The 13,315-nt window shown below is 50.1% G+C and overlaps 1 protein-coding gene across 1 annotated transcript; it reads left to right on the top strand.

The window, feature by feature from the left end:
* Positions 1–6: 6 nt before the first annotated feature.
* On the top strand, positions 7–12,486 carry FDFT1 (farnesyl-diphosphate farnesyltransferase 1). The gene is made up of 7 exons (XM_014308626.2): positions 7–94; positions 3,746–3,929; positions 6,394–6,522; positions 6,916–7,107; positions 7,697–7,873; positions 8,090–8,242; positions 10,852–12,486. The coding sequence occupies exons 2-7, from the start codon at positions 3,804–3,806 to the stop codon at positions 11,071–11,073; spliced, it is 999 nt and encodes a 332-aa protein (XP_014164101.1). The 5' UTR covers positions 7–94; positions 3,746–3,803; the 3' UTR covers positions 11,074–12,486.
* The last annotated feature ends 829 nt before the right edge of the window (positions 12,487–13,315 follow it).

Here is a 13,315-nt window from a genome sequence, read left to right as displayed (position 1 = left end):
CGCTGGGATGTGGCCTCCGCACCTGCTACCGATACCTCAACCAGACCAGCCGCAGCTTCGCCGCCGTCATCCAGGCTCTGGATGGAGAGCTGCGGTGAGTGGGGGACACTGGAGAGGGGTGTGGTGACCCCCGGCAGTGCGGGTTTTTGGGGGGTGGTGGGTGGGGTGACACCCCAACGCTGGGGATCCTCGGGAGGGAGTGGGTGCAGCTCATTCCCTGACACCGGGAACCCCCTGGTGATGATGGGGGTAAGTCTCCTCCCTGGGAGGTGGTGATGGAGGTGAGGGAGGTGGTGATAGTGGGGGTAAATTTCCTCCCTGGGTGGTGGTGATGGAGGTGGTGATGGTGGGGGTAAATATCCTCCCTGGGTGGTGGTGATGGAGGTGGTGATGGTGGGGGTAAATCTCCTCTCTGGGTGGTACAATGCCACCCCAGCGCTGGGCATCCCAGGGAACTTAGTGGCCCGCCAGTTTCAGGTCTCCCCAGGAGCTGGTGGGTGTGATGCCCCCCTCCAATAGCAGAGCTGGGCCCATGCAGTACCTACCCCCAAACTCCATTTTTCTCTAGTGGAGCTGCTGGGACACGCTCCCTCTCCCATCAGGAGCTGACTGGACTCGCTCAGCTCAGCCCCACCCCATGCAGCAGGACGTGGGGCTTTTCACGTCCCAGCTGGCTGTACCACATCCCCCCTCTGCATCACATCCCTCCCCAGACTGGGTGTCTGGGCTGAGCCTGCTGGCCAGCAGGCTGTTAAACACAGGGCCTGGCACTGTGCCCTGTGTGACACCCTGGGAATGTGTCCTGGCACTGCCGAGGCTGGCGCTGGACAAAGGCTGCAGGGAGGAGGTGAGGAAAAACCTGGGGCTGACCAAGGGTCTGGGTCTTGCCTGGGAGGTGCTTTTGGAACCAAACTGTGCAGTTGTCACAGGGGGTTTGTTGCACACCCATTTTTTGCTGTGTGGATTTTGCTGCCCTGTGCAGAAAAGCTTCAGACAGGAATAGTAACAGAGGATGTAAATAAAGCTCAGCTGGCCAGGGGGCCTCATGCCATGTAATTATTCTCCATATAATTCCCTATATTCATTTGACAATTACTGATTTCAGTTTTTAAATCCCCAGTTAATTCCAAGATGATCAAATTTAGGGGTTCTGGGAGTTGTTCCAGACACATCTGATGGCTCTGATCTGTGCAGTTGCAGGCACCACCCTGAACACTGGGTGGTCTGTGGGGTTTCTGAGCTCTGGTTTCGCATTTTGGATGGTGCCCCATAGCTGTGTCCAGTGTTTATAAAATGGTGTTTGCAGCCTGGTTGACAGGAAAGGCAGAGAAGTTCGGTGGTTTGGCTGAAATTGCATGGAAAAGTACAAGTAGGGCCAAGAATTAAGCTTTTTATTTTCCATGCTTTTTCTGTGCAGGAATTAAGAAAAAAAAATTAAGAAAACACTATGAAACCTGTTAGCAATATGTCTGCCCTGTGCTTGCCTCAAACTTCCTGCAGTTTTCTTTGTGTTTTTTGTAATTTAATTCTTGCCCTGCAGCCCTGCAGGATCACCCTTCAGGGCACAGAATTTCTGCCTGGCATCCTAAAAATGCTCTTGCCTGATCTTTGCAACCCAGCTTGGGCAGGGATGGTGGTTGGATTACAGCTGGCTCAGTAATGGGTCAGGAGAGACTCATTTTCAAAGGATTTCCACCAGAGGATTTAGGGACAAACAAGGGAAATACAAAATTGGGAGGGTAGAGAAATAGGTAGAGCCACAACCTTACAGAAGGAATTAATTTTGCTGGATCAGAAAAGTGCTTGAATTGATGTTGACCCCTTCAGGGAGTTCAGTTGAGCCCCTGTGGTTACGGACAGGCATCCCAGAAGGGCTGCTGGAAAATGGGAATTTTTGGAGGAGTGCTTGGGGCAGTGCTTCCCTGGCCAGACAGGGAAGTTGGTAGCTGAGCTGAAATGTCTGGTTCCTCCTTTCTGGCTTTTTTTGGCCCCATAAACCACCTGTTTTGCTGGCCAGAGCCCTGTCCAGCTCGTTGCTCCATGGTTAGGGCATTTTCTGGGAAGGTGGGAGGCTCAAAACTGCAGTTTCATCCATGGCTGAGCCAACAGCATCATAACTGCTGGTGGTGGGAAGGAGTTCTGATCCAAGCTCATAGCTCCTCTCCTGGTGATGGAGAGTAGAGGAGGGATGCCCCTGCCTCTCTGCTGCCAGTTCCATGGTCCTTGCCTGTCTCTGGAACTCTTCAGGATCTATTCCTGAGGGTCCAGCACAGGCTGTATGTCCTGGCAAGGAGAAAGGAGACCTCCTCACCTGGGCAGGATAGAGCTGCAGCTGACAGGGCTGGAGCTTGAGCTCTGGAAGATCCAGACTTGTTCTTTGCAGGTGTCTGCTTCCATTTGTGCCACGGGTCTAAATTCAGTGTGTGATGGAAGTTAGGGAGGCAGGTAAGGTCTGGATGCAGAATTGAGGTTAAATAAGTGTTTTAACTGTGCTGGGTTCTGGAATTACTGCTGGCTCTTCCCTGGGCATGATGCCCATGTGAGAGGTGCCTCTGGGATGGCATTTCCAGGTTCTGCTCTGCCTTTCTTGGTGGCTCCTGGAAGTGGGTTGGAGCCTTGGGCACTTGCATCCTGTGGGATGAACATTTACAGCCTGGTCGGAATGGAAAAACTCCGTCATGCAGAGGAACAGGAGCACAAGAGCTGCTCATGTGGTGTGGCAGAAGTGTTAAATACCCTTCTAATCAAGGAAAAAAAGCCAAATTTAACAGTATTGGCTCTAAGAGGAAGTCAGTTTTCCCTGGGTGATTAATCACTGCTTGCACATTGTCATTCCAGGAGTACAGCACTGTCACGTGGTAATTAGCATTTAAGCAGACCAAGCTACTTTCCATTTGTTAAGCAATTAATAAATGCCTCCTCTCCTTGCCATATATCCCTGTGCTCATGGAGATCTGGGGATTATTTTATATAAATCCTGGAGTTGCAAATAGCATTTCTTGCCATCAGAACTTGTTTTTTTGGTGTTTTTTTGTTTTTTTTTTTTTTTTTTCTTCTTCAGCTGGAGAAATGCGGAAGCAGGGATGGGGAAAGAAGCAGGGATAGGGAAGGTAGGGATGTTGGGAGCAGGAGGGGAGGTGGCTGTCCAGCAGCTTCCTGCTGGATATTGGATCAAATAGACTGCCTCCAGTGTCTTACTCCTGGAGATATAAAATACGGGGTGATTTTGGCTCTTTCTGCCAGTCCCAATGTTCCTGTTGCACAGTGCGACCCCTTTATTCCCCCCCAACAGAGGACAGGAATATTTTACCCCAACAGTGTAAAAAATGTGTAGAGAAGAGGGAATGATGGGGAAAACACACCTGTTCCCCCCCCCCTCCCCCCCCCTTCCCTATTTGACATTTACTTTTCCAAATAAACTGACCTTGGGCTCTGTCCTCTGGGTCCAGGTGAGCGCTGGCCTTGCTTGCAGGGTTGGATCTTCCCTGCTCAGGGAGCTCACAGGCCTGACCCTTCCCTGATACACATCTTAGAAACACTAAAATCATGCTGTAGTCTCCTCATGAGGGAAAAATCCTGGATTTCCTGACCTGGCTGCTATCTTCCAAAGGCACCTGGCAGTGCCAGTGTGTGACACACTGAGCTCAAAGTGCCTCTGCTGAAGGCTCTGTGGTTAATCCCAGCTGCTTGTCCTGCCTCCTAGGCACTCCCAAGTAAAAGTTTACTGTTTTTTCTCCCTTTCCAGCCATGCAGTGTGTATATTCTACCTGGTTCTCCGTGCCCTGGACACTGTAGAGGATGACATGAGCATCCCCTTGGATGTCAAGGTCCCGATGCTGCACGAGTTCCACTCCCATCTCTACCAGCCAGACTGGAAGTACACAGAGAGCAAGGAGAAGGACAGGCAGGTGCTGGAAGACTTCCCAACGGTAAGGCAGCCTCCTCCTTGCTCTTGGTGGCATCTCTGGGTGCATGGTTGTCTCCATGGGGTGCCTGCAGAGCTTGTTCAGTGCCACAGATCTTCCCAAGGGCTCCATCACCTGCCTGTGGGGCTGGGTGCCAAGCTGGGGTGAGAAATTCAAACATTGTGCAATGCTGTGGGGCAGAGGGGATCTGGCTGTGGAAAAGTTCCAGCCATTGGAAAGTGGCTTTTTGCCTCCTCTGCTGGAAGAGCAGTTGACCATTGACTTGTGGAGAGAGATTTGGGGTTGTTACACAGCACAGTGAATTGCCCGTGTATTGTGTTTGTGGGGTGCTGTGGTGAAGGAAGGAATGATGAATTTGACTCTATGTTTTCAGAAGGTTAATTTAGTATGATATGATATGATATGATACTATATTATATTATATTATTATACTAAACTATACTAAAGAATACAAAAAGGATATTTATAGAATGCAAAAAAGATAATAATGAAAACTTGTGACACTTTTCAGACTCTCGACACAACTTAGCACTGATTGGCTGTTGACCTAAAACCACTCACACCAGAAACCAATAAAACAATAAACAATCTTTGAACACATCTCATATAAGCAAAACAAAAGAAAAGTTAATAAGATGGTTATTGTTTTTTTTTTTATCTGAGGTTTCTCAGCTTCTCAAGAGAAAAATCTTGGACAAAGAGATTTTTCAAAAAATGTAAATGTGACACCTGTGTGCACAATGGGAGGTGTCCCTGCCCATGGCAGAGGGTGGAATGAGATGAGCTGTAAGGTCCCTTCCTACCCAAACCATTCCATAACTCTGTGATATAAGACAAAAACCATCCTCACTGTTATTAGTAACAATATTGCATTGATTTTTTTATTATTGAGGTGATTTTAGTGTTTTTTTTTTCACTCTGTTTAAGAAAAAAATGTAATAGTTCTGGTGAGGAGCCTCTCATTTTCAGAGGACATTCTGTTTTGTTCAAGTTTTTACCATTTTTAATTTATTCTGCCCTTTTCAGGCTTTCCCTAGCAGTGGGAAGGGGGTAATTATTTGGGGAACTGAGGTGTGTTGGGAGTTTTGATGCTCAGGTTTGGAGTGTGGAGTGCTGTAGGGGATGTCTCTGTTGGGATTCTTGGCAACAAGAATGTGGGTAGGGATACAGTAGGTAAGTCAGTGGCTTGGCTTTAGAGGAGCTTTTGAGAAGGTGTTTATGGCATTTTGCTGTTCTCTCTTGGTGTGTATGTTATTTATTTGAGGCAATCCATGCTCAAGTATGATTTTAATAATTTTTAATATTTTAAACGAATATTTTAATAAATATTCTAATAAATATGATTTTACTTAATATTTTGATAAATATTCTTTTAATATTTTAAATACATTCTTTAATATTTTAAATAAATCCATGCTCAGGTATTATTTTAATAATTTTAGTAATCATAAAATTGTAGAACCATGGAATTATTGGGTTGGGTGGGACCATAAAGCTCATCCCATTCCATCCCCTGCCATGGCAGGGACGCCTTCCACGAGACCAGGTTGATCCAAGCCCTGTCTAACCTTACCCTGAATTTTTTGGGGGGCATTCACAGCTTCTCTGGGCATGCTCACCACCCTTATAGTGATAAACTTCTAATAATATTTCCTAGAGGTGCATTTGCAGGCTGTGCTGCTCTGTATAGGGGACAGAGGCAGAAGCAGTGTGGATACATTTATTTTACAGACAAACCCTTGTTGTACACAACCCCTGGGCTGGCTGCAGTCCCTCACTGATGGAGAATAAAGCTTAGCACAGTAAAACATGATGCTCCACAGTTTTGGGAAAAGGAGGATGCACTTTTTAATATTTTTTTTCAGTGTGAGAGTGATGGAGACAGTGCAGGTGTCCCTGCCCATAGCAGGGGGTTTGGAACTAGAAGATCTTCAAGGTCATTTCCAACCCACTCTGTGATTCCATGATCACATTACTGGACATGCAGTAGAAAGATTTCACACTTCCCTCACTGCTTGATCCCTTTCCAGTTGTGCTAAATGTGTGAAGCTAGAGCTGGAGAGGGGCTGGGGAGAGCAGAGCACCAGAAACCTCCCACGGGTCTTTTCCCGTGGCTGGTGTGATGGAATGCTCTCAAATTACAGAGGAAAACAGCTCTGTGTACCAAGTGCCGTCAGTTTTGTCCTGCAGCTCCCAGATGATACCAGTCCAAGGCCACAGAGCCTTCCCAAAGATTCTGCTGTGTCTGATCTCCTGCCAGAGACCATCCTGTTTAGACTGGGAACAGGCTAAGCCTGAGCTCCAAGGACCTTGAAACAGCTCAGGTTGAGGGAGTTGTCCCAGATCTCCAGCCAGGGCAGGATTAGAGCCTGGTAAACAGTATTTTTCTGATTTGTTAATAAATGTTGAGTTGTGCTGTCTTTTTTTTCTTCCTGAACACTCTCTCTCTGTTTTTACCACACTACAGATCTCCATGGAGTTCAGAAAACTGTCCAAGGTCTACCAGGATGTGATTTCGGATATTTGTCACAAGATGGGTGTTGGGATGGCAGAGTTCTTGGAGAAAAAAGTGGATTCTCAGCATGAGTGGGACAAGGTGAGTCAGCCCAGACAGAGGAATGGACTGAGCATGAGGAGGGTCATGGAGTTAAGGTTTGGAAAAGCCCTCTGAGATCATCAAGCCCAACCATTCCACCAGCAGTGCCAAGGCCACCACAGAACCATGTCCCCAAGTGCTACATCCACAGATTTTTTTGAACATTTCCAGGTAGAGCCCGCCTTGTCTCTATGGAAGGAGTAGACAGACCATCCCTCTTGGGAAAAAGTGTTTTCATGGGAAAGCTGAGACATCCCAGGGAGACCTTGCATCAAATGAACTCTCAATTGCTTTTTGTGAAACTCACTGTGGCAAACAGGCAGCTCTTTGTAACTGCTCCTTTTATCTTGGTTTTTTTTTTTTCCCCTTTCCCAACTTGCACCTCCTTGGCAGTATTGTCACTACGTTGCTGGGCTGGTGGGGATTGGCCTCTCCCGTCTCTTCTCTGCATCAGAGCTGGAAGATTCCATCGTGGGGCAGGACACAGACCTGGCAAACTCCATGGGCCTCTTCCTGCAGAAAACCAACATCATCCGTGACTACCTGGAGGACCAGATGGAGGGAAGGGAGTTCTGGCCCAGAGAGGTGAGGAAAAAACTCATAAAATTGCTGCTGTTGGCTGTACATCTTCTTGGTAATGACAGTTCTGGCTGACATCTGTCTGCAGCTCTCTGGGTACAGATGTGGGCACAAGGTGATGTCACCACCCACTGCCAAGAGCTACTTAGGCAGCTCTTTCTCCTCTCTGCTAGGCTTTCTCTAGAAATGAGGGAGGATGAGACTGGTTGAGATCCCAGGAGGGTACCCAAATTCTCCCAAAAAGGAGGGTCAGCTTTGCCTGTGCCTGACATGACATCCAAAAATTTTTCTCCCCCTTTTCCATGTGGCTCAGCTGTCTCACAGAGCGTTTCTTGATGTGTGACTCACCTTTTCCTTGGCCTCTGTAGGAAAGATGTGGAGATGAGTTGCACCCTCCTCCTTTACCATCTCTTTGTGTGCACCAAGGCCACTGTCACGTCCCCACAGCCTGCCCTTCCTGCTTTTCTTTACCCCAGCAATGCTCCAAGGCTGTTGCGTGGGGGTTTTTGATGCTTCTTGTTGCTCTCCCAGACCTGCTGTCTCTCTGATGACATCAATGAACCTCCAGCTCAGGAACACTTATCTTGGTGTTTAGGTTTGGAGCAGATATGCCAAGAAGCTCTCAGACCTTGCTAAGCCAGAGAACATTGACATGGCTGTGCAGTGCCTCAATGAGCTCATCACCAACGCCCTCCACCACGTCCCCGACGTCCTCACCTACCTGTCCCGCCTCAAAAACCAAAGTGTCTTCAACTTCTGTGCTATCCCCCAGGTGAGCTGAGCTTCTAAGTGGTTCCTCACCCTCTGCAGCCCAGCTGGTGAGGAGCTGGAGGTGGAGGAGGTTCCGTGTTGTTGGTTTTTTTGCTTATTTCTTGGCTCCTGCCGTTTCTGCTGTTGTTGAGGTTGTGGCTCCACTCCATGGATGTCACTGTGGACAGGGTGACTCTTTGGCAAGTTCCTTGCAGTGCAAGTTGCTGTCTCTCCTCAGGTGATGGCCATTGCCACGCTGTCTGCCTGCTACAACAACCAGCAGGTGTTCAGGGGGGTGGTGAAGATCCGCAAGGGCCAGGCCGTCACCCTCATGATGGATGCCACCAACATCCAAGCTGTCAAAGCCATCATGTACCAGTATGTGGAAGAGGTAGGCTCAGCAGTTTGTTTTGGGTCTTTTCTGGCTGTTCCTGTCCCTGTTTTTGGGGTGGAGTTGGGAGTTCATGGGGATCTGTTGATTTTATCCTTGGTGCAGTGGTGGTGGGGAGTGGTGACCCTGATGTGGTTTGGGCCTGGACCAAACTGTGCTTGATGTGTTCCCTTGAATGTTCCCTGGCTCCGGGTGTGTGTTGGGAAGTAGGGACTGGGGCCAGGGGCATCCTGGCCTGGACCAGCAATAGTGTGACCAGAGCAGTGCCCATCCCCTTGAGCCAGTTCTGGGGTCAGTTCTGGGCCACTCACAACACAAGGACATTGGGGGGCTGGAGCGTGTCCAGAGAAGGGAATGGAGCTAGGGAAGGGGCTGGAGCACCAGGAGGGGCTGACGGAGCTGGGGAGGGGCTCAGCCTGGAGAAAAGGAGTCTCAGGGGGCACCTGACTTCCTCCTGACTTCAGGGTCCTGCGGAGATTAAAAGTTCACATGGAAAGTCAACTGGTGGGGGGTTTTTGTGGGAAAAAAACACCTCCCCTCCCCAAAACCCAATTCCAGTGAAGGCTATTAAAAAAAAACTTCACTTCTGCAGCAGGGAGACCCTAAACCATGGGTTATTAGAGCTGCCCTTGTGTACTGGCTGATCCAATGCAAGGGACAGTGACACTGCAGGGCTTTAACCCAGGAGAGGGTCTCTGCTTGAGCCCACCTTGCTCAGATTCCTGCAGAGGAGTATCTCAGAAAGCCATGAGAGGAAAACCCCAAATGCTGCAGAATGAGGTGATGATGAGGCTGTTCCAGGCAGGAATGTTCCCACTGGTGTCAGGTGGGCCATACAGCGAGTGAGGATTGCAGGGTGAGAACCCCTGATCCCAGTAACACCACTGGTCCCAGCAACACCACTGGGGCTTGAGGGATCATGTCCCAAGCCATGTGGTCCATGTCCCATCATGGGGTGCCCTCAAGAGGCAGCTTGGCTTAGTGCAGTTCCCAAGGGAAGTGGGAAAGGGATGGGCCTCTGTGACCGTGTTCACAGGGATCCGAGGATGAGGGAAGAGACAAGGAGCTGACTCCATGTTTCAGAAGGCTTGATTTATTATTTTATGATATATATTATATTAAAACTATACTAAAAGAATAGAAGAAAGGATTTCATCAGAAGGCTAGCTAAGAATAGAAAAAGAAGGAATGAATAACAAAGGCTCTGTCTCAGACAGAGAGTCCGAGCCAGCTCACTGTGATTGGCCATTAATTAGAAACAACCACATCAAACCAATCACAGATGCACCTGTTGCATTCCACAGCAGCAGATAACCATTGTTTACATTTTGTTCCTGAGGCCTCTCAGCTGCTCAGGAGGAAAAATCCTAAGGAAAGGATTTTTCATAAAAGATGTCTGTGACAGGCCCCTGGCCCCATCCAGCTGTCCCTTGCTTCACGTCACTCCACCACCAACATCACTCTTGGCCCTCAAAACTTCAACCTCCTCCCATTTTCCTCCCTTAAACTCCCTGTGCCACCTTGAAATTTGATATCATGTGCTGGCAGCACAGCCCGGCCAAGAAGGAGAAGGAGGGAGTGCAGCAGGGGCACGGTGAGAAGTTGTGGGAGTTCTGGGCAGGCAGAGCCTGAGATTTTAACCCTTTTCTTGAATAATGGAAACCTTACAAATACTGATCCTCCTGGATCTGGATGAGAAGAGATAGAGATGAAATGGAGGAGGAAATGGGCAAGTGTGATGAAAGTTCGTGCAGGTGAAAGATGTCAGAAGAGTGGAGGAGAATCTTACATGGGAGGAGGTGACGGAGTGGCCTTTGGCTGGACTTTTCTTGTATAGCCATGGACAGAACCATGTTTCCTGTGACACAGAGACTGCATCTAGGGGGGAGGCAATGGCTTGGAGCCGAGAGAGCGCAGGGATGTTATGGGAGTGCGTGAACAGAGACAGCGGAGGAGCAGGGTGGTGGTTGGTGCCCTTGATCCTCAGTGGAGGAAAAGATCTGTGTTCTTGAGACCCCTTGGCCCCAGGGGGTGAAATCTGGGGGGGACAGGTGTCCCAAAAGTAAGAGACTGTGCTCTTTTTGGAACTGGGCAAAGCATCCTTAAAAAGGGAAACCCTAGAAGCAGCTCTGGTCCATGCACAGTGGTGAGAGCCCTGGGCATGGAGGGAAGATGTCACGATGGCAAATGATCTCCGGGCGGTGCCACATGTGACAGGAAACACAAGAGGTCCCAACTGTGTTTCCAGAGGAAGCCTATAGCACAAGAGGGACTCCTGACTCCTCACTCCTTGATGAATTGATTATCTAAAGGGTGGTGAGGGACTGAGAGTTGGTGATCTGAGGGATGGATGTATTGGAAATTTGGTGGGGGGAGGAGGAAATGTTTTTGGAAGGTTTTCATTTTTTCTGTGTGTTTCTTTTTACATATAGTTGTAGTTTAGTTAATAAAGTTTTCCCTTCTTTATTTCCAAGTGGGGGCCCGCTTTGCTCTATTCCTGGTCACATCTCACAGCAGACACCAGGGAGAGTGTATTTTCATGGGGGCACAGGCATTGCGCCAGCTTCAAACCATGACAGAGCCCTAACTCCTCCTCCCTCCTCCTCCAGATCTACGAGAAGATCCCGAGCACGGACCCCTCGTGCCACAAGACGCAGCAGGCGATCGCCGCCATCCGCGCCGCCAGCCTGCCCGGCGGCCCCATGGCCTCCCGGCACCACTACTCCCCCATCTACCTGTCCTGCGCCATGCTCCTGGCAGCCCTGAGCTGGCAGTACCTCAGCACCCTCTCCAAGGCCACCGAGGAGTACGTGCAGGCCGGGGACAACTGAAGGGCACTGGCTGGGTGGGGGGACGATGGTGGCAGATGGGTCCCCTGCTGTAGGGGTGGCCCAGCGCTGGGATGGTGACAAGGATGGGACATTGGGGAGCTGCAGCCCCCTGGGGTGACAGTGTGGCACTGCTGGACTCCATCCTCACTGCCCTTGCTGTCTGCAAATGCTGACTGGAGTCTTAGTGTTTGGGGTTGAGTGGTTTTTTTCCCCCTTCTTTCCTGTTCACCTGAATATTTTTGGTGATTTTGTTTGTTTGTTTTGTTTTGCTTTTTTTTTTCCATTAGGATGGTTTGAAATAGAAACTCCAGTTGTTTTTTTTCTTCCTTGAGATTTGAGGCATCTTTCCAGCTCAGAGCTGAGCAAAACCCTGAAGGTTTTGCCTCCCTTTCTTAGGCAGCCTCTTCTCCCTCACCTCTGGTGCCTGCTCCATGCTGGAAAGATGCTGCTTCAGCTGGGAGAGGAATGTGCTTCCTTATCCAAGGAAAAAGCTCTGGCCACTTTCTGGCCCTCAGTGATTGACATCCTGCAGCCTGGAAGCAGGCGGATTGTAGCCACATTTCTGTTGTGCTGAAGGATGCTGAAATGAGCCCTTTTAATGTTAAATATATGAGAGGTGAGGTACCCTGTCCACCTGAATGTGCCCCCAGCTGAAGGGCAGCTGTGCAGCTCTCTGCCCTGGGACAGATGGCCCCTGCAGTGACACAGATCTTGTTTCAGCAGTGGGGGAGTGGTTAAAATGAGAAAGGAGCTGCCAGCACAGCCCTGAGCTCATAACCCCAGGCCTAACCCCACAGCAGGCTCTGGGCTCTGCACTGACCCAGCCCCAGGGCGTGGGTGGCAGAGCAAGGCAGGGGAGTGAGGGTTTGCACCCTGCTGTCCCTCATGGGATGCTTTTTTAGGGGGGCATTGCTCACCCTGGAAGGGAGGAGTGATCCCTGCCAGGAGCTGGGAAGGCTGGAGCCACCAAGGGAATGACCAGGGCAGGTTTCCCTGACCCACTTGGCTCTGGCTTTGGGTCAGACTGGTGTGTGAGCTGCAAGAGGCTCTCACTGCTGTGTTCAAACACATCAGGCTGGCCTCACAAGAGGAAACAGCACTCTGAAGGCAAGTCCTGTTCTCCTGGGGTGGATTGTAGTTTGCAAGGTCCCTACCCACCCCCTTCAAATGCTGCTTTGCTGTCCTGAAGGGAAGGAGAGCCCATGTCCTGGTCTAGGACAGAGCTGCCAGGTGCAGGGTGGTGGCCTTTGCAAGGCCAAGCCCCTGTGGTCAGACTGTTACTCAGAAGGAGAGCCCCTACTCCACAGTTCCTGGTGTAGATTTAAGCTGTTGTTCTAAAGAAACTCGTGGTAGCTCTCTTTGTGCAGCTTCCAGTCTTGTTGAAATAAAAAGTTTTCTTTGAAAAAAAAAAAAGTGCTGGATCATCTTTTTCCTTTCTTTTTTTCAGCTGTCATTTCTTTTACACCAGTAATTTCCCCACAAGTTACAAACCCTCCAGCTCAAAAAAAAGTGCTGGATCCTCTTTTTTATTTCTTTTACACCAGTAACTTGCCCACAAGTTACAAGCCCTCAGCTCATAAAATTCCAGTGGTCCCTTGGTGCCAAGTGTGGGTATTAAAGTACAGCCCAGCGTGCCAGACCTGGGGGAAGAATTTTAACCAGAGGCACAGCTGAGGGTCCATAAATTCACCTTGAAGGGAGTGGTGGCACAGCCCTGGGCTGCAGGGACGTGCTCCAGGGCCCTGTGCATCCTCAGGGATGCTGGGGACAGCTCCTGGCTGCTCTCTGCTCAGGGTGGAAGCAGCTTCCCCACCCCAAGGGTGGCTGTCACCAGCAGGGCCACAGGACAGGGCTGGCAGTGACCACACCTGCACAAGGGAGGGGATTCTGCCCCCCTCAGGTGAGACCCCACCTGCAGAGCTGCCCCAGCCCTGGGGACAACAGCAGAAGGATGTGGAGCTGCTGGAGAGAGTCCAGAGGAGGCCACAGAGATGCTCCAAGGGCTGGAGCCCCTCTGCTCTGGAGCCAGGCTGGGAGAGCAGGGGGTGCTCCCCTGGAGAAGAGAAGGATCCAGGGAGAGCTCAGAGCCCCTTCCAGAGCCTAAAGGGGCTCCAGGAGAGCTGGAGAGGGACTGGGGACAAGGGATGGAGGGACAGGACACAGGGAATGGCTTCCCACAGCCAGAGGGCAGGGGTGGGTGGGATATTGGGAAGGAATTGTTCCCTGTGAGGATGGTGAGACC

This window comes from Geospiza fortis, unplaced genomic scaffold, assembly GCF_000277835.1.
Source record: "Geospiza fortis unplaced genomic scaffold, GeoFor_1.0 scaffold106, whole genome shotgun sequence".
NCBI classification, from domain to species: domain Eukaryota; kingdom Metazoa; phylum Chordata; class Aves; order Passeriformes; family Thraupidae; genus Geospiza; species Geospiza fortis.
This window is presented reverse-complemented; position numbering and strand designations above follow the sequence as displayed.

Coding starts and splice junctions, on each gene's coding strand:
- FDFT1 (XM_014308626.2), top strand. CDS start 3,804: ATGAGCATCCCCTTGGATGTCAAGGTCCCGATGCTGCACGAGTTCCAC. Junction 3,930..6,393: donor TGCTGGAAGACTTCCCAACG/GTAAGGCAGCCT, acceptor ACCACACTACAG/ATCTCCATGGAGTTCAGAAA. Junction 7,874..8,089: donor ACTTCTGTGCTATCCCCCAG/GTGAGCTGAGCT, acceptor GTCTCTCCTCAG/GTGATGGCCATTGCCACGCT.